The sequence below is a fragment of the Trachemys scripta genome, chromosome 1 (genome assembly GCF_013100865.1).
Source record: "Trachemys scripta elegans isolate TJP31775 chromosome 1, CAS_Tse_1.0, whole genome shotgun sequence".
NCBI classification, from domain to species: domain Eukaryota; kingdom Metazoa; phylum Chordata; order Testudines; family Emydidae; genus Trachemys; species Trachemys scripta.
The window spans coordinates 333,309,220-333,332,874 of record NC_048298.1 but is presented as its reverse complement, the minus strand read 5'-3'; the positions used below and the strand labels follow the sequence as shown (position 1 = coordinate 333,332,874).

Genomic DNA, 23,655 nt, shown 5'->3' with positions numbered 1-23,655 from the left:
AAACTGTTTGCTTTTAAAACAAGTTTTATATTTTAAAAGGTAAACTCACCTGAGGTCCCTTCCATGGGGTCAGAGTCTTGGGTACTGGCTTGGGAGGCTTGGGAGGGTACTTCAGTCAGGGTGATAAAAAGATCCTGGCTGTTGGGGAGAATGGAGTGCTGTGTGCTCTCTGCAAGCTCATTCTCCTCCTCCTCCTCCTCCTCTACCCCATCGGCAGAATCCTCAGGCGTCGAGACTATCCCCGACCCAGAATCCACGAACAAAGGTGGGGTAGTGGTGGCAGCCCCCCCTAGAATTGCATGCAGCTCGGCGTAGTAGCGGCATGTCCGTGGCTCTGACCCGGAGCGACCGTTTGCCTCCTTTGTTTTTTGATAGGCTTGTCTGAGCTCCTTGACCTTCACGCGGCACTGCTCAGAGTCCCTATTGTGGCCTCTCTCCATCATGCCCTTGGAAATTTTTTCAAAAGTTTTTGCATTTCGTCTTTTAGAACGAAGTTCTGCAAGCACTGAATCCTCTCCCCATACAGCGATCAGATCCAGTACCTCCCTCACGGTCCATGCTGGTGCTCTTTTTCGATTATCAGCCTGCATGGTTACCTGTGCTGATGAGGTATCTGTGGTCACCTGTGCTCTCCACGCTGGGCAAACAGGAAATGAAGTTCAAATGTTCGCGGGGCTTTTCCTGTCTACCTGGCCAGTGCATCCGAGTTCGGATTGCTGTCCAGAGCGGTCACAATGATGCACTGTGGGATAGCTCCCGGAGGCCAATACCATCGAATTGCGGCCACACTAACCCTAATTCGAATTGCTAAAATCGATTTTGGCGCTACTCCGCTCGTTGGGGTGGAGTACAGAAATCGATTTAAAGGGCCCTTTACATCGAATTAAATGGCGTCGTTGTGTGGACGGTTACAGGGTTAATTCGAATTAAAGCTGATAAATCCGAATTAAAGTTGTAGTGTAGACCAGGCCTTAGTTCTTGTGTTATAAGAAGGAGTAAATAACACTTCCTTATTTACTTTTTCCACACCAATCATAATTTTATAGACCTCAATCATACCCCCCTTAGTCGTCTCTTTTTCAAGCTGAAAAGTCCCAGTCTTATTAATCTCTCCTCATACGGAAACTGTTCCATACAACTAATCATTTTTGTTGCCCTTTTCTGAACCTTTTCCAATTCCAATATATCTTTTTTGAGATGGGTCGACGAGATCTGCATGCAGTATTCAAGATGTGGGTGTACCATGGATTTATATAGAGACAATATGATATTTTCTGTCTTATTATCTATCCGTTTCTTAATGATTCCTAACATCCTGTTAGATATTTTCACTGCCACTGCACACTGAGTGGATGTTTTCAGAGAACTATCCACAAAGATCTCTTTCTTGAGTGGTAACAGCTAATTTAGACCCCATCATTTTATATGTATAGTTGGGATTCCAATGTGCATTACTTTGCATTTATCAACATTGAATTTCATCTGCCATTTTGTTGCCCAGTCACCCAGTTTTGAGAGATCTTTTTGTGGCTCTTCGCAGTCTGCCTGGGACTTAACTATCTTGAGTAGTTTTGTATCATCTGCAAATTTTGCCACCTCACTGTTTACCCCTTTTTCCAGATCAGTTATGAATATGTTAAATAGAACTGCTCCCAGTACAGACCTCTGGGGGACACCACTATTTACTTCTCTCCATTCTGAATACTGACCGTTTATTCCTACCCTTTGTTTCCTATCTTTTAACCAGTTACCAATCCATGAGAGAGGACCTTCCCTCTTATCCCGTGACAGCTTACTTTGCTTAAGAGCCTTTGGTGAGGGACCTTGTCAAAGGCTTTCTGCAACTCTAAGTACATTACAGCCACTGGATCCCCCTTGTCCACATGCTTGTTGACCCCCTCAAAGAATTCTCGTAGTAGTAGTAGTGTTGCTTCTAAAATCCACAGCATCATGCCCTGAGGCATGCTGGTGCTACTGGCAAGGCTGGCCCAGTGTGCACTAACAGACATACAGGCAGTGGCTGGATCCCTGAAGCACGTGTCCACAGTCTCCCACCCATCAAAGAAACAACATCGTGTTTTGAGTCTCCTCACCCCCTGCTCAGGTGTAGCCTTTTAGGGCCAGGAGTGAAATTCGATACCTGCTACCGTGGTGCCGCAACAGCAGCCTTCACTTCCCAGAAACCCTCTTTGCTCTACAACATGAGTTGGTCAAGACCCAGCTTCTTCAGAGATGCACCGTCCAGAAGTGAGCTCTAGAAAGGGAACGCCCCCCAGTGGTCCATGTTTGCCCCTCTCGCTGCACTCAAAAACACAACAGTGAGACAGTCTGTCTGAAATTGTTGGCCAGAGACCTGGGACCTATTTGACTACCTCCATTGCAGCTAGGGCTGCCAAGTCCTTCTGTCTCCTTGTGTAGGGACAACCTTTCTGAAAGAGAACCTGTGCACCAGGCTTTGAGTCTGACAAAACACCATGGCTGCTATGTTGGCCTGTGTATCTAAGGTGCCATTTCCAAGATCCTTCCACCAGTTTCTGAGTGATTTGATCCCCTTATTTTTCCTTTAAGGCCCCAGGGATCAAAAGACACGGCTAAATTTATTGTCAGCATGAATTCCAGCTGTACGAGATGCATTGCTGATCAGGGATCGCAGACCTCTACAATACAGACCATGCATCTAGGAACAAGGAACGCAGGTCATACCTACAGGATGGGGGACTGTATCCTGGAAGCAGTGACTCCAAAAAAGATTATGAGGTCATAGCAGACAAGCAATGAGCTGCCAGTGAGACGCTGTGGCAAAAAGGTTACAGCATTCATGAGACTGACACTGGAATTCTGGATCCAGTTCTGGTGTCCACACTTTTACAAGAATGTTGAAAAAGTGGAGAAAGTACAGGAAAGAGCTGCAAAAATGATTCAAGGGCTGGAAAAATGCCTTACAGTGAGATACTTAAAAATAGCTCAATCTGTTTAGTTTATAAAAAAAAAAAACCTCTCTCAAGAGGTGGCTGGATTAGTGTATAAGCACCTTCGTGGGGAGAAACCACCACATACTAAACGGCTCTTTCATCTATGTGAGAATGGCATAAGAACATAAGAACGGCCATACTGAGTCAGACCAAAGGTCCATCTAGCCCAGTATCCTGCCTTCTGACAGTGGCCAATGCCAGGTGCCCCAGAGGGAATGAACAGAACAGGTAATCACCTGTTGCCCGTTCCCAGGGACACCATCCCTGCACATCCTGGCTAATAGCCATTGATGGACCTATCCTCCATGAATTTATCTAGTTCTTTTTTGAATCCTATTATAGCTACTGCATGGGAAGGCTCCAGCTAGGGTACTTCCCCACTACTCAGGCACGCACCCCCTCTGAAGTGTAAACCCAAAATTATACTGTCTTGCACTGCACAGGGAACTGTACAGCACAAGCTCATGAAATTTGCCCCCTCCCTCAATGTGGAGAGGAATATGCAACAGCTTTCTGCCCCGCGTTATGACTCCCACACACCAGTTTTAGATATAGCAAAAACAAGTTTATTAACCACAAAAGATAGATTTTAAGTGATTATAAGGGATAGCAAACAGATCAAAGCCGATTATCTAGAAAATAAAAAACAACACAAATTTAGCTTAATATACTACAAAGACTGGATATGAATAGCAGATTCTTAATGGGCAACCTGCACTTGCTTACAGCTTGGAATCCCCAGGTGTTCCATTCACAGGCTAAAAATCCCTTTAGCCTGAGTCCAGCACTTCCCCCAGTTTAGTCTTTGTTCCTCAAGTGTTTCCAGGAGTCTTCTTGGGTGGGGGAGTCAGTGATGATGTCACTCCCCTGCCTTATATAGCTTTTGCATATGGTGGGAACCCTTTGTTTCTAAGCTTGGATCTCACGCCATTTAGTGGAAAAATATTGATATCCCAAGATGGAGTCCAGCACCAGGTGAGCTGGTCGCATGTCCCTGTAGTGTTACAGGAGCTATTGCTTGGAGGGCGTTTGTAGCATCCTCAGGAAGACCCCCCAGGTGGGAGACAAGCTTCTTCTAAGGCCTGTTGTTTTCTCTAATGGCCCTTCCCCACCAGCTTTTCAGAATGAATGCATCTTGTCTAGTGGGTGTTCCTCAGGTGTAAACACATTTGTAATACAGATACATAGTCAATATTCCTAACGTCAGATACAAAAATGATACATGCATACAAATAGGATAATCATATTCAGTAAATTATAACCTTTTCAATGATATCTCACATGACCTACCTTGCATAAAATACATCAGAATTATGCCATACTCATATCATAATAATATCACGATGAAGAATATGGGGTGCAGTGTCACAGTAAGGCTAAGATTTAGTCACGGGTATTTTTAGTAAAAGTCATGGCCAGGTCACGGGCAAGAAACAAAAATTCACAGCCCGTGACCTGTCCATGACTTTTACTATAAACACCCCTGACTAAATCTTAGCTGCCCAGGCCCCCACTGCACCAGGGGCCCCCCAGGTCCCGCTGCTCAGTCGGTCCCCGGGGCCAGCTGCACCAGTCACTGCTCAGACAGTTCCCGAGGGCTGCTGCGCAGCAGCTGGTGCAGCTGCCCTGGGGCCACACACCAGCTGCTACTCCGGCCACCCCAGGACCACTGCTCAAGCAGTCCCCGGGACGCCACAGCAGCCGCTGCTCGGGCGGCCCTGGGGTCAGCCACACCAGCCGCTGCAGCTGCAGAATTTCACAGAGGTCGCGGTAAGTGATGGAATCCGTGACTTCCACGACCTCCGTGACAAACTCGCATTCTTAATTAAAGGTGAGTGGGCTGTGTGGCCATGCATGTCAAATAGGTGGGAATTCCCTAGAATAGGAGGAATTTAAATACCAGGGTGGATTTGCAATAATTTGCCAGGAGATGTTACTGAGGCACCAGGCTTGTGGTGTTGACAATATACTATAAATAAAACACTGAGGGATCAGTACAGTGGGCAATCCAGCGCGAGGTGACCCAGGGTGTCCTCCCCTTGCCCAGAATCATTACTTCTCAGATCCCTCCTTTGAGCTTTCGAAGGAGAAGCTTCCTCAACCTAGCAGAGAAGAGGAGAAGGAAGACCAAGAGGAGGAGATATTGCAACCAGAACTGTCCTGGGGGCACAGGAAAGAAATTGGACTGGGCTAAGAGTTTGAATTTCAGTAGGAGTTTCCCTAAGGCTCTTTTGAAAGTCAGTGGGAGTCTTTATTTATAGAGATTTTTCTGACTTTCGTCACCGTGGTATCTTGGAGCCTCAGACATTAGTGATTTAGCCTCCCCCTACCTCTCTGAGGAAATATATTACCACCCCTTTTACAGGTGTGGAAATGAAAGCACAGAGAAGTTAAGTGACTTGCCCAGGGTCACATAGGAAGCCAGTGTCGAAGCCAGAAATTGACTCTAAATCTTCTGACCCCAAAACGAGCCCATCTTTCCACCTCTGTCTATTAATTTACTGCACATTGGTAAAGATGCTCTGATATTATACTGCACCCATTTCATAGATTCAAAGGCCAGAAGAGACTGTTGTGATCATCTAGTTTGACCTTCTGTATAGCACAGGCCATAGAACTTCCCCAAAATAATCCCTAGAGCAGAGCTTTAAAAACATCCCATCTTGATTTCCAAATGGTCAGTGATGGAGAGTCCACCATGAACTTCGGTAAATTGTTCCACTAGTTAATTACTCTCACTGTCAAAAATGTACACCTTATTTCTGGTACAAATGCCTTATTTCCAGTCTATGATAAATAAGCTCTTACTGATCTCAAATTAACACGCTGCCTAGGCTTTGGGTCAGTCACGTGTGGGTTTTTTTCCCTCTGTTAATTTTGAGTTCCAATGTGTCAAAAATCTCTAGGATCATGCAGCTTGAATTGTTCATGTGCTGTGGTTGATCTTCCTCAGATGAGCCAATACCACGATCCCTTGTCTCCTCCAAATTGCTACTGCAACTGACAAGCACTTGATGAACACAGTTAGTACTCTGGAAAGCAGAGATGTCTTGTATTCACCAGAAGTGGTTTTTACCGAGTAAAATAATGGTTTTTATCACCCCGTGAGAAACTAATTAGTCCCAGTTTAAGTCATTTTCTATTTTAAAAAGAGCTGTTTAATTAATGCACACCACATTACACTTAGCTTTAGTTACACCTTCAGAGTGCTGCTTCAATGAGGTTAAAGGACTCCGTTTCTCGTTCAACCCTATTGCAACAGAGTATTTCAATTTTTCATTACAGCTCCTTTTTAGAGTAACATTAAGGACACTGTGGAATGTGCTGTGCCCGCCCCCAACCAGAAAGCATGACTCCACTATCTTTTGCTCCCATCCTACACCCCGTGTGTTTCCAAGGCCAGAGTTTTGCCTGTGCTTTAAACCTAGCCTGATTTAAAACAAAACAAAAACCCAACCCCCTCAGTTGCAACGGCAGCCTTTTTATTTCTCTCCAGTCTTTAAAAACAATCTGATGACTGCTAGAGATGAACGTTTGCACTGAGTTTCTAACGGTGCCCTTGTGTGAGGCAGAAGCGCCAAGGGAGCTGCAGAAGCGGCCGCTCGACAGCATCCTTTCACGAGCTGCAGCAAGCAGAGATTTATACAAGGTGTCTCGGTGCAGGAACTGACAGATCAATGACAGCAGGAAGGTCACCCTTTGAATGCCTTATTCAGTGCAATTGCTCCGCACCAGCAATACAGAGGGGCGCAGCTATTTACGGAGAGGAAGGGCTGGGGTAGGCTGCCATTCTCCAATAGCTATGCTCAGCAACGTCTCATTAAAAGAACTTTTGGCGCTCCGTAACCCCGCAGAGGCTTTTTCCCCACAGAGAGCCAGCCTCTCCCAGAGAGCAAAGCACAGAGATAACAGATTTCAAAACACCCCCTTTGCAGGGTTTCTTTTCCCCAGGTGTTCCTGCTGGGCTAAGGCAAGGGGAGCAGGCTGAACCTTCCTCTGTCCGGGAGGGACCAGCAGTGGCACCTCCCTCCCTAGCCCCACCTCCCCCGTGTTCTGAGAGAAGGAGGTTGGTTTGTATCCTGTCCTCTTTCTCAGAACTCTTTCTGATTGGCCAAGGGAGGGGGAGCACATTGCAAAACAGGCTAGAGCTATAGAAAGAAGGAGTAGCCCAGGGTCTTCTCAGAGCACCAACCACCTTACTCTCACGCAGTGGCTGCCTGCCTGGGTCTTTGCAGCAAAACCCAGGCATGGTCCCAGAGACTCCCCTCCGCAGCCGTCATAGGCTAGTACACTCCACTGCGGGGAATGGTCAATGACAGTGAAAGGCAAAAAGGTTAAAATTGATAGAGATTTAAAGCCACACAGCACTTTGCTAACCAGTGGAACTCCTAGCCACAAGCTATAATTAAGGCCAAGAGTTTAGCAGGACCCACACAGGAATTAGATCTGTATAGTGATGAGAACATCCACAGCTGCACTGGGGAGAGGGGGAAGGGATACACACAGCCTTCCCTACCCGACCCTCCATACAGTTTCAGAACCCCAATGTGGCCCTCAAGCCAAAAAGTTTGCCCACCCCTGACCTATTCACTGACGAGGGTAAGGAAGCACACTTCCCTGAGAGGTTGGTTATTTCACAATTGTCCGCTATGTGTTAAAGAGAAAGTTGGCAATGTTTGTGTGAATATACATCCAGAACGTATTTGCATCAGAAATGTGTGTGCGGGGCTACCTTGAAAGCTGAGGGAGTTCATAAGTTGTCCAATTAACAATAGCGCATTATTGAGGAGACCAGCAGTATCTGTAAGGTGCTGAGCACCTCCTGAAATGAAAAGAGGGCTCTCGACAGCTCTGGGGAGGTGCTCCTCACCTCTCCGAATCAGACCTCTAAGGAATACCCAACGCAACCGCTGCAGCAACTGACTTGTAAGCAAAAACTTAGGCTGAAATAAATCAACAGAAACCAGTCACTGAACCGTTTTTACTGATGTACAAATTAGAAGTGCTGGTAATTTGCAAACAAAGAAAGGGGCGAAATTAATGGAACAAACAGTTCTCTGCAAAGTGTTACATGTAGCACCTGTTACTAGGCATTAGTACAGCACCCCGCACAAGGGGATCTCTGTCTCAACTGGGCCTCAGGCCCTACCGTAATGCCAATAAGTGTAGCAGTTAGCTGCATCCCAGTTAAAATGAACGTGTTCTGCGATCTTTAGGAGTGATTAATGGGAACGTTGTTACTGCTGTTTGGTAACACATTTAAGGAGCTCTAGCAGCACTCAAGTACTCGTGTAATTACTCGGCGACTACATGGCACATATCAGGCAAGTGGCTTTGTAATTTCATTCTTGTCCATTACGAGGGAATTACATTTAAAGTTTTCAAGTAGCCATAAATAACGTGGGATTTGCTTCCGTGCTCATGACAGGACATTTTCATTTGTCTGGCAGAAACGACCCCTGGGTTACCTTTTAACTTACCATGCAGCATTTCAGCTATGCACTTTAAAGAGCTATTTGATCCCAGGCTAGTTAATCACCACTCTTCTGGGCTCAGTGCAGACAGACCGACCCCTCCATATGGCCATGCATTGAGCATGGTCATACTTCCTGCTTTCCAAGGGCTGTATCATGACATTAGTTTTTATCATGAACTCACCATTGAAATCGATGAGGAACTAACGGCACACTGAGGCCAAGTTCTGGGCCACTAGCCCTGCGTGACTCACACCGTAGCCTTCTGCTCTCCTCGTCCCAGCAGTGCAGATCTTCAAGCCATGCCAGTGGACTCCATATACAGTAAAAGCTTTGTTATCTGGCATGTTGGGGGAATGGGGGGGGGCAGTAAGTCAAAAATTCTGGTTAACTAAGAGGGAGGGAGTTTGGGGGGGAGGGTCTCAGGGCTGGGGGAGAGGGGGGGTGCAGGGCATGGGCTCTGGGAGGGAGTTTGGGTGCGAGAGGGGGCTTGGGGTTGGAGCGTGGGAGGGATTTCGGGGTGCTGGATCCGGGTGGCACTCACCTTGGGCAGCTCCCCGCAAGTGGCAAGATGTTCCCGCTGCTCCTAGTTGGAGGAACGGTCACGGGGGCGCCGTGCGCTACCCCCACCCCTCCCCAAGTGCTGGCTTCACAGCTCCCATTGGCTGGGGAGCGCGGCCAATGGGAGCTGCAGGGGTGGCGCCTGCAGGCGGAGGTAGCGCGTAGAGTCGCCTGGCCGTGCCTCCGCCTAGAAGCAGCAGGGACATGTTGCCTAGAGCTGACTGAAAGTCGGAATTTCTGTTCTGTGGGAAATTCCAAAATTGTGAAAAAAGATTGCTCCCTTTTTGGAACAAAACAGAAATTTCTCAGTTTCTCACCAAAGGGGTGTGACACTCCGTATCTCGGGGAAACATCCTGCACCTCCATGTTCATCCTTATAATATGACTGTGTGGTATCCAATGCAAAGTTTGTCATGTCAGGTTTCTTCGGAAGGTTCATGATGCACGGAGCATTGTTGTTATAGTGATGTTATAGGTTGTAATTTCATGTATATAGTTATGAGGCTGAAAACGGGTCCTCATGGCTTAAAACAAGCCCAGGCAAAACTCTCCAGGAACAGAGGGGCAGTTCACACCTCATCAGGGCATGTATAGGACAAACCCAGCCCACCCTCACAGGAACAAAGGACACTGGCTTAGGCATCAACAAAGGATCTGTTGGACTCTTGAGTGAGTCACCCCCCTTCCCTTGGTCAGTTTGGGACTACAATGAAGTAATGATCACCTGACTCTGAAGGGTGGGGGGGGCAAAGCCAAGAGGGAAGAAAGAACATGATAAAAGGGAGAGACGTTTGCCAAGTTCTTCCTCTCTCTCTTCCATCTCCATCTAGAGACACCACCACCAAGCGACTGAAGCACTGATCAAAGGGGATAGCCTGGCTGAAGAGCAACCAGCCAGCCTGTGATGAGAAGCATCTAAGTTTGTAAGGGCATTGAAAGTGTTAAGATCAGCTTAGAATGTGTTTTGCTTTTATTTCACTTGACCAAATCTGACTTCTTGTGCTTTGACTTATAATCACTTAAAATCTGTCTTTTGTAGATAATACATCTGTCTGTTTATTCCACCTGGAGCAGTGCATTTGGTATGAAGTGTGACAGAGATTCCCCTTGGGATAACAAGCCTGGTACATATCAATTTCTTTGTTAAATTGATGAACTAATACAAGCATAACTGGACACTGCAAGATGGAGGTTCCTAAGGTTGTGTCTGGGACCGGAGATATTGGCTAATGTCATTCGGTTGCACAATCCAAGCAGTGGCTGACCAAAAGTGTTCACTCATGTGGTAGGAGCAGCTTACATGCCAGAGGCTGTGCGTGAACATCCCGAGAATGGGGGTTCTCACAGCAGAGCAGGGTAAGGCTAGATCCCAGAGTCAAGAATTGGAGTGACCTAGCAGATCACCGGTCCAGATAACACCAGGGGAACATCACAAGGGGAATCCAACTCCCCACCCCCACTCCCACCCCCTTTGTTTCCAAATAATGTTTTGCTTAAAGAAGTTGAGCCTGGGAACTCAAACTCCAAGGCTCCCAGATTCCCCATCATCCCTGGTGCATGGGCAGGGAGCTTAAGAGCTCTGGAGTCTCTGTCTCTGAGGCAGTCCAACTGGCAGGACTTCCCCAGAGCTGCAGTCACTAGAAGCCCTAGGGCAGTCCATGTGGTGGGGCAGCCACATTGCTACAGACCCTAGAAGCCTGAGTACTCTTGTTTCTGAAGCCTGCCTATGTTTCACTGGAAGTTCATCAAAACCAATATGCTTCCACAAAACATTTCGGTTTCAACTAATTGTTATTTTCTGCTGAAAGTCTGTTCAGTCAGGAGATTCCTGACCGGCTCCAGACCAGACATATCAGGCAGACGGAGGGCCAGACTGTCTTGATTAGGTGGGGGCAGGGACGGTTAGGGAGGCCGGCAGAGCCAGTTGGCTGCCTTTAGAATTTGATCATTTGCATTAATAGTCGAACTGACAGAGTCAAGCTATTCAGGGAGATCTTCCCACAGCAGACTGCACACAGTGCAAGGGAGTCATTTAAAAAGTGTGAGAGCCCTGCACATTCTAACAGGCACCCAGCTTCTCCGCCCCCAAAGCACTTACATACACAGACCCTGGTTTAAACTGAGATTTCGACTTTTGAATTCTGAACCTTCAAGCTTTGTAATCTTCTGGTTATCAGAAAGTTGCCAGTGTTAGCAACTGTCGCTCTGCCAATGTTTATTACTTTATTGTCCTTTTATGATGCAAAGCCTTTATCTTCTAGGCTTTACATCACATGAGCACAGTGAGTTTTACACAGCACAGGGGATTGGCAATGGATTCGTTCATTTTCTTGAGTAATTTCTTAATGATCAGAGCTGGCCATACATTAGTGGGGGAGAGGGAAGGGATCTATTCATGTTTCTCAGTGATTTGGGGGGAAAATATTCAGACTGCTGCTGGTGATCCACCAAAAGGTTTGTGAACTTCAGTACAGAGCTGAAAATTTGTACCTGGAGTTTGTTATCCATTATTCTTCTGGTTAAGGAGGCTCAATCATCTGGTCAGGGAGCAGAAATACCACGTGGTTTAGATGACAAAGCTACAGAGAAAGGATAATCCAGTGATCAGAGCACATCAGGACTCAGCCCTGCCTGCCACCGACTTCCCGTGAGACTCTGGCAAAGTCACTTAGCCTCTCCATGCCTCCGTTCCCCATCTATGCAATGAAGACTTCATGATAATTTTTTCTATTGTAATAGCATCTAAGGTCCCCACAGGGGAATCAGGACCCCATTGTAACAGACAACAAACAAGCCACAGAGACAGCCCCTGCCCCAGGGAGTTCACAAGCTAAGATTTAGACAAGACATGGTGAAGAAACAGGTGGAAGGTCAAGTTAGTCATCAGGATGTTCTCAGCCATCACAAGTCTAGCCACTGTTTAGCTCTGATAAAAGCACGTTAGATTCAGATACTTTAAGACCAGAAAGGACCATTCTGAACATCTAGTCTTGTCTAACACAGGAAATCTATGGCCTGTATCTAGCTCAAAAACTGGTGGTTGTACTAGTAGAAAGTCATACACTGTCGATTTAACAACTCTACGCAATGGAGAATTTATCACGCCCTATTAGCAAGCTGGTTAGAGACTCTCCTTAAAAAATGTTCATCTTATTTCACATTCAACTTCCAGCAACTGGATCTTGTGACACTTTGCTCTGCTGGGTGAAAGAGCCCCTCTAGCACCAGATATTCTCTTTAATTAGCTAAGCAGATTGAGCTCCTTTAGTAATGTAAAGTAGCTCTCCTCTGAGCTCGCTAATTTTCCAATATCCATTTTATCCAGAGATTTCCAAAGCATCTCCCATAGAAAGTGTACCCTTAATGCCTGATAAAGAGGAAACTGAGGCACAGTGAAACTAAACTTGCCCTCAGTCACACAGCTGGTGAGTGGCAGAGCAGGGAACTGAACTCAGATCTTCAACTCCCAGGGTGGGGTCCTTTTTGCCACCTTTAAAAGCAACAGTACATAAATCAGAACAAGAGATGTCTAGTTTCCCAGTTGTCAAATCTATTTTTCCTCCTTACTGTCAAGGTAGAAGTTTGCTGTATGCTTCAAGGTTGTTAGAAAAAACTAATCCCTCCTGGTAAGTGTTGAGTTAGCTGCCACACTTATCTTAATCATACGCCACAGGCCCCATTTATAATTCAAGCAAATATCATGGAGATCATGATCCGAGTTAGCTGTGCAATCAGAGAGCCTCTTGCTGCCCACCCCTAACCACACCTTGCTCTTAGACCTGATGGCAGAATCCTCTCTTTTCTCTCTCTCACTACAAGGGGAATCATTAAAATCAATCAGCTGAAAACCCCAGGCTTTTGTCACCACAAAAGCAGACACTTCAAAGTGAGCTCTATCTTGGGGCTATTCTGGAAACTGAAGCTAATGGAGAGTGCAGCAAGTCATCTTCCGATGGGACGTGCATACCAGGAGCACAGCTGGTGTTCCACACAAAGATTAGCACCATTTGTTGAGGAAGAGTCAACATGGCTTTTGTAAAGGGAAATCATGCCTCACCAATCTGTTAGAATTCTTTCGGGGGGTCAACAAACATGGTCAAGGGTGATCCAGTGGATACAGTGTACTTGGAATTTCAGAAAGCTTTTGACAAGGTCCGTCACCAAAGGCTCTTAAGCAAAGTAAGAAGTCATGAGATAAGAAGGAAGTTCCTCTCATGGATCAGTGTCTGGTTAAAAGGCAGGAAACAAAGGGTAGGAATAAATGGTCAGTTTCCAGAATGGAGAGAGGTAAATAGTGATGTTCTCCAAGGATCTGTAAAAGAACTAGTCTTATTCAACATATTCATAAATGATCTGGAAAAGGGGGTAAATAGTGAGTTGGCAAAGGTTGCAGATGATACAAAATTCCTTGAGACAGTTAAGTCCAATGCAGACTGCAAAGGGATCCCACAAAATTGGAAGACTGAGCACCAAAATGGCAGATGAAATTCAATGTAGATAAATGCAAAGCAATGCACACTGGAAAACATAATCCCAACTATACCTATAAAATGATGGGGTTTAAATTAGCTGTTACCACTCAAGAAACAGATCTTGTAGTCATTGTGGATAGTTCTCTGAAAACATCTACTCAATGTACAGCTGTAGTCAAAACAGATAACAGAATGTTAGGAACCATTAGGAAAGGGATGGATAAGACAAAAATATCATAATGACTTATATAAATCCATTGGTATGCCCACATCATGAATACTGCATGCAGTTCTCAGACTCATAGACTTTAAGGTCAGAAGGGACCATTGTGATCATCTAGTCTGACCTCCTGCACGTTGCAGGTCACAACCTCACCCACCCTCTCCTGTAATAGACCCACAACCTCTGGCTGAGTTACTGAAATCCGCAAATCATGGTTTAAAGACTTCACGTTACAGAGAATCCACCATTTACCCTAATTTAAACCTGCAAGTGGCCCATGCCCCATGCAGCAGAGGAAGGCAAAAAAAACCCAGGGTCTCTGCCAATCTGACCTGGGGGAAAATTCCTTCCTGACCCCAAATATGGTGATCAGTTGGACTCTCAGCATGTGGGCAAGACCCAGGAACCAGACATAGGGTGACCAGATGTCCCAATTTTATAGGGACAGTCCCGATTTTGGGGTCTTTTTCTTATATAGGCTCCTATTACCCCCCACCCCCTGTCCCGATTTTTCATATTTGCTGTCTGGTCACCCTAACCAGACACCTGGGAAAGAATTCTTTGTAGTAACTCAGAGCCCTCCCCATCTAGTGTCCCATTGCCGGCCGTTGGGGATTTTTGCTACTGGCAGTCTTTTGTAGTTCCACTACCTCCCCCCGCCCCGCCAGCTGCAGTAGCCATGAAAGGTCCAGTCCCTTATCTACAAGATATACCCTTTAAAATCAGATTCATCACCCCCAAAGCAACAGAGCTCCTCGCCTCTGCCCAGCAGACAAGGCCGGCTCCAGGCACCAACCTATCAGGCACGTGCTTGGGGCGGCACCTGGAGAGGGGCGGCGCTCCGGCCGGTCCGGGAGAGCGGGGCCATGGCCAGGCTCTCCTTCCTCCTCCTGGCGCTCCCGCCGATCGGGGAGAGCGGGGCCCCGACTGGGCTCGCCGCCCTCCCCCCAGCGCTCCGGCCGCCGGGGAGAGCGGAGCCGCAGCGGATTCGCCGCCCCCTCCCCAGCGCTCCGGCCGCCGGGGAGAGCGGAGCCGCGGCGGGTTCGCCGTCCTCCCCCCGGCGCTCTGGCCGGTCAGGGAAAGCGGGGCCCCGGCCGGGCTCGCTGCCCTCTCCCCGGCGCTCCGGCCAGCCGAGGAGAGCGGGGCCACGGCCGGGGTCTCCGCCCTCCTCCCGGCGCTCCGGCCGGCCGGGGAGAGCAGGGCCACGGCCGGGGTCTCCGCCCTCCTCCCGGCGCTCCGGCCGGCTGGGGAGAGCAGGGCCCCGGCTGGGTTCACCGCCCTCCCCGCAGCGCTCCGGCCGGCCGGGGAGAGCGGGGCCACGGCCGGGCTCGCCACCCTCCCCTGCCACGCTCCCCACCGTGGGGCCGGGGGCGGCGGGAGGCTTTTTTGCCTAGGGCGGCAAAAAAACCAGAGCCGGCCCTGCCAGCAGACACCAACACCCTCAGCTGTTGTGTGTTCCTCATTTTGTATTATTGTCTCCCTGCATTTGCTTTGCTCTAAAAGAAAAGCTACTGGATTTTCAGCTTCCAAAGCTGCACTGCTGGAGGAGAGTTTATATGGGTCATTCAGCTATGTACAGTCTGCAAATACAAGAGCTCTTGACAGTGCAAACAATGGACCTGCCTGTGCTTGTCCCTTCTATAATACAGAAAAGAAAACCAAAAACAATCCTCATTTACAGTTGTGCATGGAGCGTTGTATGGGGAGAAAGAAAAGTCTCTCTCCATGGCCATGTCTGAACTGTTTGTGTGTGAAAGCTCCAGAGACCAAGTCCTTTCCTAGAAACAGATGCACAGCTGAGTACTTCAAGCAGCTGGAGGGAAGAAACTCCCCTGGTAAATAGGGACAGACATGAATAAAAAGTCAGATCAGGGTCCTAAAGATAGCCTATTTCAAGGATGGCGAGAGGGAGGTAAGATTGCAAAACCCTGAGTGACTGACTGCTTTTTGTTTGTTTATTTGTTGAGGGCTTTGATTTAGCGTCTATGTCTACTCCCAGAGAATGTTCTTCTACTCACGCTTCCTGAAATGGGCTGGCCTTGCTGATCACAAGATTACCAACCTCTGTACTCACTGTATGTTGCACAACTTGCTGTACTGTAAGACGGTGAAATGCAGGCAAAAGACTTTGCTCTCTGCTTTTCCCACTTGAGGAAAGTCCTGTGCCATTTGAATCACACACTTGGTCCAAGATGAAGGTTGAATTTGCTCCTCTCGCTATTCCTTTAGAGAGAAGGCTTCAGACTGCTTCAGTAGTTCATTGGGTCTTCAGTTTCCTGGGACTAGGTAAGATTTATTTTAATGTCTCTCTAGAGAAAAGTGCTATCCAAGCACCTTACAGAGGAAGAAAGAGCCTGCGACCCACATTACAGATGGGGAAACTGAGGCACAGAATTAACATTTCACACCAATACAATGGCAGAGCTGGGAATAGAACCGAAGTCCACCAACTCCTATTGGCTGGCCACTGCCCAATGCTGCCTCCTTAGAGTGTGAGCTCCAGTACATTTGTGCAGAGAGAAGCTGTGGATGTCCCCCTCCCCCGCCGCCTGCATCTATCCCTTACCAGACTCTAAACATTCTGTAGGTTAGGAAGGCAGGATAGCATATCTCAGAACATGTTTAATAATAACGAAGAGGAGTGGAAAGTGATGTCCTTTCTTTGGACACAAATGAGGCTGCTCTTAATTTGGATACTGTGCCAAGATAGGAAAAGTCTATCTTGCAGCCTGGAAATTGCATTTGCAGCTGCACTCTGCCTCGTTTCTGTTATCACTACCAGGGCCGGTGCAAGGAAGTTTCGCGCCCGCGGCAGCTCCCCTCCTTCTGCCCTCAGGCGCGCTCCCCCACGCCAGCTCCCCCCGCCGGGGAGCCGTGCGGCAGCTCCCCAGCTCACCTCTGCTCCGCCTCCTCCCCGAGCACGCCGCCCCTGCTCTAATTCTCCTCCCCTCCCAGGCTTGTGGCGCCAAACAGCTGATTGGCGCCGCAAGCCTGGGAGGTGGGAGAAGTGGAGCGGCGACCGTGCGCTCAGGGAGGGGGCGTAGGAATGCTGTAAAAAAAAAAAAGAATTGGGGGCACCGCTTTTTGGCACCCCAAATCTTGGCGTCTTAGGCAACCGCCTAGTTTGCCTTAATGGTAGCACCGGCCCTGGTCACTACCCAAACAGCATAGTCCCAGCATTTACCTAGAGCTCCCTTTCTGTGGCTTTCCCTTATTTAGGGATTTATTTTAAAAAATCCCTGCAAGCTAAGAACAGAGACTTGGCAGAGTGGCTCGGAGATTCAGACTACACCCAGTCACATTCCCCCTTCTTACTCAGAGCTGGCCGCTGAATGAGTTAACCTTTCACCTCCTTAGGCTTGCCTTTTTGCTTGTCTAATTACACACATGCTCGCTGTTACTCATAAAAACACAACCCCAATGACCACAACGCCTGGACTCGAGTTAGTCTTAGGAGCGTCTACAAAAATGCATTATGGCCAAAGGATGTAGAAGCTGGTCTGCCTGCATTGAGCAGCAGAGTTCTTTGTTTAGATAAACAAAACAAAAAGGCAGTTTCCGGGGAAACCCAGCTTGGGCAAGGAACTCATTAGAAAGTTCAGAAGCCCAGAAAACCTATTATCGTGCAGGTAACAGATTCAATTAAATAATAATGGAAAGGAGTGGGAGAGACTTGCCGTTTTATTGAGGCAGTATTGTCCAGTGGACAGAACAGGGGTGTGGGAGTCAGGAGATGTGGGGCCAAATTCTCAGCTGGTGTAAGGTAGTTCTGCTGCTTTATACCAGTTCAAGATCTGGCCCCTAGGTTCAGCCACAAGATCAGGAATAAATTGGACCACTGTTCCACTGGCCAAGCCATTTAGCCTCTCTGTATCTCAGTGACTCTATAGGAAGTGGCTAATTTATTGTGGCAGATGCAATGTAACTATGCCCTGGATACAGAGAGGCACAGCAGAGGTTCTTTGGGCAGGGAACTGGGGTCTTGCAGGGAATCCAGACCTGCAAGGAAAGCAAAGGCTGAGGTTTGGTTTTGTTGTTAACCCTCTTCTTCACACAGCGCACAGTCAACTTGTGAAACTCCTTGCCTGAGAAGGTTGTGAAGGCTAGGACTATAACAGGGTTTAAAAGAGAACTAGATAAATTCATGGAGGTTAAGTCCATTAATGGCTATTAGCCAGGATGGGTAAGGAATGGTGTCCCTAGCCTCTGGTTGTCAGAGGGTGGATGGATGGCAGGAGAGAGATCACTTGATCATTACCTGTTAGGTTCACTCCCTCTGGGGCACCTGGCATTGGCCACTGTCGGTAGACAGGATACTGGGCTGGATGGACCTTTGGTCTGACCAGTATGGCCATTCTTATGTTCTTATGTTCTCTGGCGTGGCTAAGTTTGGACTCAATGCTATGTGGCCCATAGCACTGGCCCCTTTATATTATACCAGCCGCACCAAGGGCCCCTAAAGCTGCCCTAACTAGACAATTAATCCTTCCCCTTTCCCCTCCAGCTCTGAGGAATGCTTAGGTGGTGCAGAGCTGACATGGCCAGCCCTACACCATCCCAGCATGTGGGGGGTTTCAGTGCATACCAAGAGCATGGCAGGGCAACTGCGCCTGCTCTAATTTGCCAAGTGCTGGTTTAATGTCTACTGTAGCCTGGGGAATCCAGCAATGCAAGGGTGGTGTACGGTTCCCTTTCCCCCTCCAGGTTCTGCACAGAATACAGCTCCATTGGACCCAGTGGGTCTAGGTTCTGTTCAGAGAAGTTCCTCTTCCTCATTTGCAACCTTCCCCCAACTGAGCTAAATAGCTCGTTGCTTGTAAAGCACTTGGAGTTCCCCCTGTAAGAGGTGGTATCTTTGAGGGTTTTAACAGCACATTGGTAGCCAAGCTGCACTTTAAGTGCAAGTGGAGTTCTCTAATCAGTGACGTGAACACGTTTTGCTTTATGCTGGTATAAATCAAGAGTGACCCTGCTGCAATCAATAGAGTTATGGTGGTTTAGACCTGACGAGTGAACAGAATGAGCCCCCTTGACTTCCAAGGAGTTACTTCTGGATCACACGGTTGTAAGGACAGAGCTGGTCAAAACTCAGAGTTTCAATTCTGTGACAAATGCTGAAGTTTGTTGTTGTTCCAAATTGAAATTTCCGGGGGGCAAGAGGGCAGGGAATCAAATAGTTGGGGGGGAGGAAAGTTGGTTTGGGGTCAAACAAAAATGTTTTCTTTAGATTTTCACTTCATAACTCATTATATATATAAATATGCCTGCATATACACACATACATGCACCCATACAAAAGCCAAGGTGTTCCAAAAAAGTATGAGAAGAGAACTTTTCAACATGGCTGAAATGCCGACAGTTTCACACCCTCCCATTCCCCCTAAACAGAGCATTGTTGACATCAGAACTTTCCGCAGGAACATGTCAGTTTTGACAAGCCAGCATTTTCCGATGGAAATCTATTCAGCCAGAAATTTTTTGATGAATTCTATACAAGGACATTACCCTGTAAGGTGCTGTGTGCCCCCAGCCAAGAAGGCTTAGTACCACCCAAACTCACAAGATCAGGCTCTAAATGAGCAGAGTTTGGTCCTTGGTTACTAATCTCTGCCTTAGAAAGGTTCAAGGTTCAGCCCTGAGATAAGGGTTCTCCAAGGTACAGTCAATCTGTGCCAGGCATTTGCACAGATCTTTAGCTGGAGAGCCAGAAATCAGCCATTCAGCTTTACCTCCTCTGGTAGCTGTTGCTATGGTTATGCAAATGAACCAATGCAAGGAGAATGGGGCAGCTGGGAAGTAAGAGGAACCATTCTTTCTCAAGAGGGGTGCTGGATAGCTCAGCACATGAATGGCACAGCCAGATCTCAGGGGCTGGGCCAGCTCTGGGGGCAGAGTCTGCTGCAGTTTCTTTTTCAATAGGCAGACATGATCTGCATCTCCACGAGGCTGAGGTTGGGTCCTGGAAAAAGAGAAAGAGAGAGAGGCGCGTGTGAGAGTGTGTGTGATGAACATTGATGTCCTGCTTGCTTCAGAAGCAGAGAAAGCTTGGAGTGGAGCGTGTGAAATATCAGTTTGCACCTCTCCCATCAGAAGCTTACAGCCTCAAGGGCTGCCCTAGCATGTGCCTCATCTGCCTGGAGGTTTGCAGGGCTCCAAAATCAGCAGAACCCAGCTCCATTCTCATCTACTCCTCTGCCCCTTTCAGCCTGCTTCTGCTCCACTCCCAGTGCCATGGCAGTGGCAGTTCTGCGTCTGGCCACAGGGGCATCTGCATCATGCGGATCCCCCAATGTGTCCTGGCACTTGCCCTTTGATGCAAAACTTGGGGGAAGTGGTACATGATGAAGAGGAAAGGGCACTGATCCAGAGCGATCCGCGTTGCTCGGTAAACTGGCACAAGCAAACGATATTCATTTTAATACAGCTAAATGTAAGTGTATACAAAGACTGTAGGCCATACTTACACAATGGGGGACTCTATCCTGGAAGCAGTGGCTCTGAAAAAGATTTGGGGGCCCTGGTGGATAATCAGCTGACATGAGCTCCCACTGTGATGCTGTAACCAAAAGAGCTAATGCGATCCTGGGATCCAGAAACAGGGGAATCTTGAGTAGGTGTAGAGAGGCACTGTATTTGTATTTGGCACCGGGGCGACTGCTGCAGGAACACTGTGTCAATTCTGCTGCCCACAATTCAAGAAGGATGTCGACAAATTGGAGAAGGTGTAGAGAAGAATCACGAGATGCTTAAAGAGTTAGAAAATGTGCCGTATAGTGATGGATCTCCTTGAGCCTATCTGTTTTGCTTAACAAAGAGAAGGTTAGGAGGTGACTTGAATACACCCTATAAGTACCTACCAGGAGAACATATATTTCATAATGGGCTCTTCAACCTGGCACCTTAGAAATGCTTACGATAATTAGCGTGTGATGTGCCATCTAGTGTGTTGGTGCATCACCCCCTACTGGATGGGATTAGAGCTACTACATGTTGTCTTAGGCCCTATGTTGCTGAGAGATCTTCCTTTAGTTCACGCAGTAGTGCCAGAGAGTCAGCCCCAGCGGACACCAATGTCACTTTCAGAATCTGAAGAGCCTCCATTCACAAGCCACCATTCTTTCAAGTTAAAGACTAAATGGACAGATACTAAAATTTCAGGAGCCGCTGGCATCTGGGCAGCTAGTTTTTCTGGGACATGAGCCCTCCTTTGACATTGACATAAGAGTCTCTCACCTTTGTTGCTTTCACTCTTCAAAGAGGTTGTTTAAAGCCATAAAAAGCCATTGTTGATGTTTCAGGAGGTTCCAAAGAAAACCAGCTGAATTCTGAGGGAATCCAAGATGGCGTCCATGGGGTTCATTTGTTCCACAGGACGACATCTTCTTCCCACTGACTCCCCTGGGGCCACCACACTTCTCAGCCAATGACACCATTCAACATGTAAATTCTAGTTTGTTAGGCCCAGATCCTCAAATGTATGTAGGCTCCGAATTTCCATGGAGCATTAATAACCAGCCTCAAGGGCAAACCCTTCTAGTCAATAGCCAATTGAGGCTGCGATTCCTACATAGTGCATTAATAGCTCTTGTTCTTGCTGTGGAGACAGGGTATTCCTTGATCATTGGGCTTCTATCTGTGCTTCATATAATCCAAATTAGACAACCATTACCTTGCAATTTAAAGTATATTGGGAGCTCCCACTGCCACACTGCCTATAAAATAATCTAGGCCCAACTGTAGGTGCAAAAAGAAAATGCTCAGCAAGATCTAGCCCTGTGTTTATATACACCTCTACCTCAATATAACGCGACCCGATATAACACTAATTCGGATATAATGCGGTAAAGCAGTGCTCCAGGGGGGCGGGGCTGCGCACTCCGGTGGATCAAAGCAAGTTCGATATAACGCGGTTTCACCTATAACGCGGTAAGATTTGGCTCCCGAGGACAGCGTTATATTGAGGTAGAGGTTATATCCATGCTATAGCAGACATTTCTACAGCACCTTCTATCTTAAGGCTCAACCACCTTGTCCCTCTCCTTGATCATGCCGATAAGCATCAATACCTCCATTAGCCTGAGGGGTTATGGGACTTGCCCAAGTCGCAGAGTGAGTCAGTAGCAGAGTCAAGACTAGACCCCCCCCAGGGGTGAGATTGTGTGCTGTACCTCTTGGGCTGTGTCTACACTGAAGCTGGAAAGTGTCATGTTCAGCTCGAGGAGAATAGCCCTGCACCAGCACACTAAAAACAGCAGTGTCACCGTGGCAGCACGAGCAGCGGGATAGGCTAGCTGGCCCAAGCACAGTCCCATCCGAGACCCTGCCTTGGTACATAGGGAAGCCTTATGTGAGCGCATCCACAGTCTCTGTACCAGGGCATCCTCCTCTGGCATGGTATGGAGGTTTTATGGCCCCCTTTTGCCACTCCAGCCTTTTTACCAGGCATAGAGGAGCCAGATCAGGGGTGAGGGTCTCCCACAAGTCTCTGAACTTTTTAATTGCTAGACAATGCTTGCACAGTAAAGGGCCAGATCCCTGGTTACAATGGTGTAACTTTCAGTACTAGGGTTTCATTGGAGGCTTTCATACGGGCAGTAAGCAGCCAACAACTTCATGTGATTGAGTCCAGCAGCTCCATATCCTACAGCCCTCTGCATCTCACTATGGCAGTGATGCCCAAACTTCCCCCGTCATGCCCTCCTCCCCCCTTACCATTAATGGAATCTCTGCTCCCCCCCATTACTACACAATTGGCTTAGCAGAGGAGTTTGGGCTGACAGCAGAGCAGAGGGCAGAATTGGGGATGGGGGAGGAGCTGGGGCTAGAGGTGGAGCTGGCTAGCCAAGGAGCAGAGAGGGAATGAGGGCAGAGTTGGGCTGGGGGCAGAGTGGGATTGGGGGCAGAGCAGGGCAGGGGGGTGCTCCCTCCCCGCCCCCACAAACATTCCATCACGTCCCCCCTAGGGGGCGCATCCCACAGTTTGGACACCACTACTATGTGTGCACACCTCAACTGCTAGAAGAGGGCCTCATCCTCCCTGATTGAACTAACCTCGTTATCTCTAGACTGATTCTTGCCTGCATATTTATACCTGCCTCTGGAAATTTCCACTACATTCATCTGAGGAAGTGGGTATTCACCCACGAAAGCTTATGCTCCAATACGTCTGTTAGTCTATAAGGTGTCACAGGACTCTTTGTCGCTTTTTACAGATCCAGACTAACACACCTATCCCTCTGATCCTTTAATATGGGTATCATTCATAGAGTATCACAGCAAAGACAATAAGGGGTAGGCTTAGCCTTTTACACTTCCCAGGCCGCCCCCCCCCATCGCCCCCCCCACTCTTTTGCCCAAGACTCTGTCCCACTGCTCCAAACCCGCCCCCCCAGCCTTCACCCTGCCTCCCCCAGTCCAGAACCCCCTCCCCTTGTTCCAGGCCCCCCTCCCCCACAGTATACTGTCACACACTTCTGTGCCAGATACAGACTGGCTGCTGAGCTTGCTTAGACACACCAGATGTGTTCCTCATGAGATCCCTTCATGCGCTGCCAGGTGTGGCTGTTGGCTGTTGGCTGAGCGTAGCTTAAATAAGGTGTTTTACACTCAGCACCACCTAGTGGGTGAAAAGTTTAATACAGTTTAGCATTTGATGACTAGTCTCCTCCCTTCTTTTCCTCTGGAAACCCCCGCATCTACTCCCCTCCCCACTCCTCCTCGGGACCCCCTTCCACCCCCTTCCACCCCCTTCCACTCCCTTCCCCCACTCCTCTTTCCCCCTCCTCTCGAACCCCCCTTCCACTCTCCTCCCCACTCCTCCTCGGGACCCCCTTCCACTCCCTTCCCCCACTCCTCTCTCCCCCTCCTCTCGAACCCCCCTTCCACTCCCCTCCCCACTCCTCCTCGGGACCCCCTTCCACTCCCTTCCCCCACTCCTCTCTCCCCCTCCTCTC

The 23,655-nt window shown here is 48.2% G+C and overlaps 1 protein-coding gene across 1 annotated transcript in view; it reads left to right on the top strand.

The window, feature by feature from the left end:
- Positions 1–15,815: 15,815 nt before the first annotated feature.
- MOGAT2 (monoacylglycerol O-acyltransferase 2) overlaps positions 15,816–23,655 on the top strand; it is a gene marked incomplete in the record, with an annotated part of 43,585 nt that continues 35,745 nt past the window's right edge. Inside the window, 1 exon segment of the mRNA XM_034759759.1 lies at positions 15,816–15,988. Within this exon segment, the coding sequence (XP_034615650.1) occupies positions 15,895–15,988 (94 nt within the window).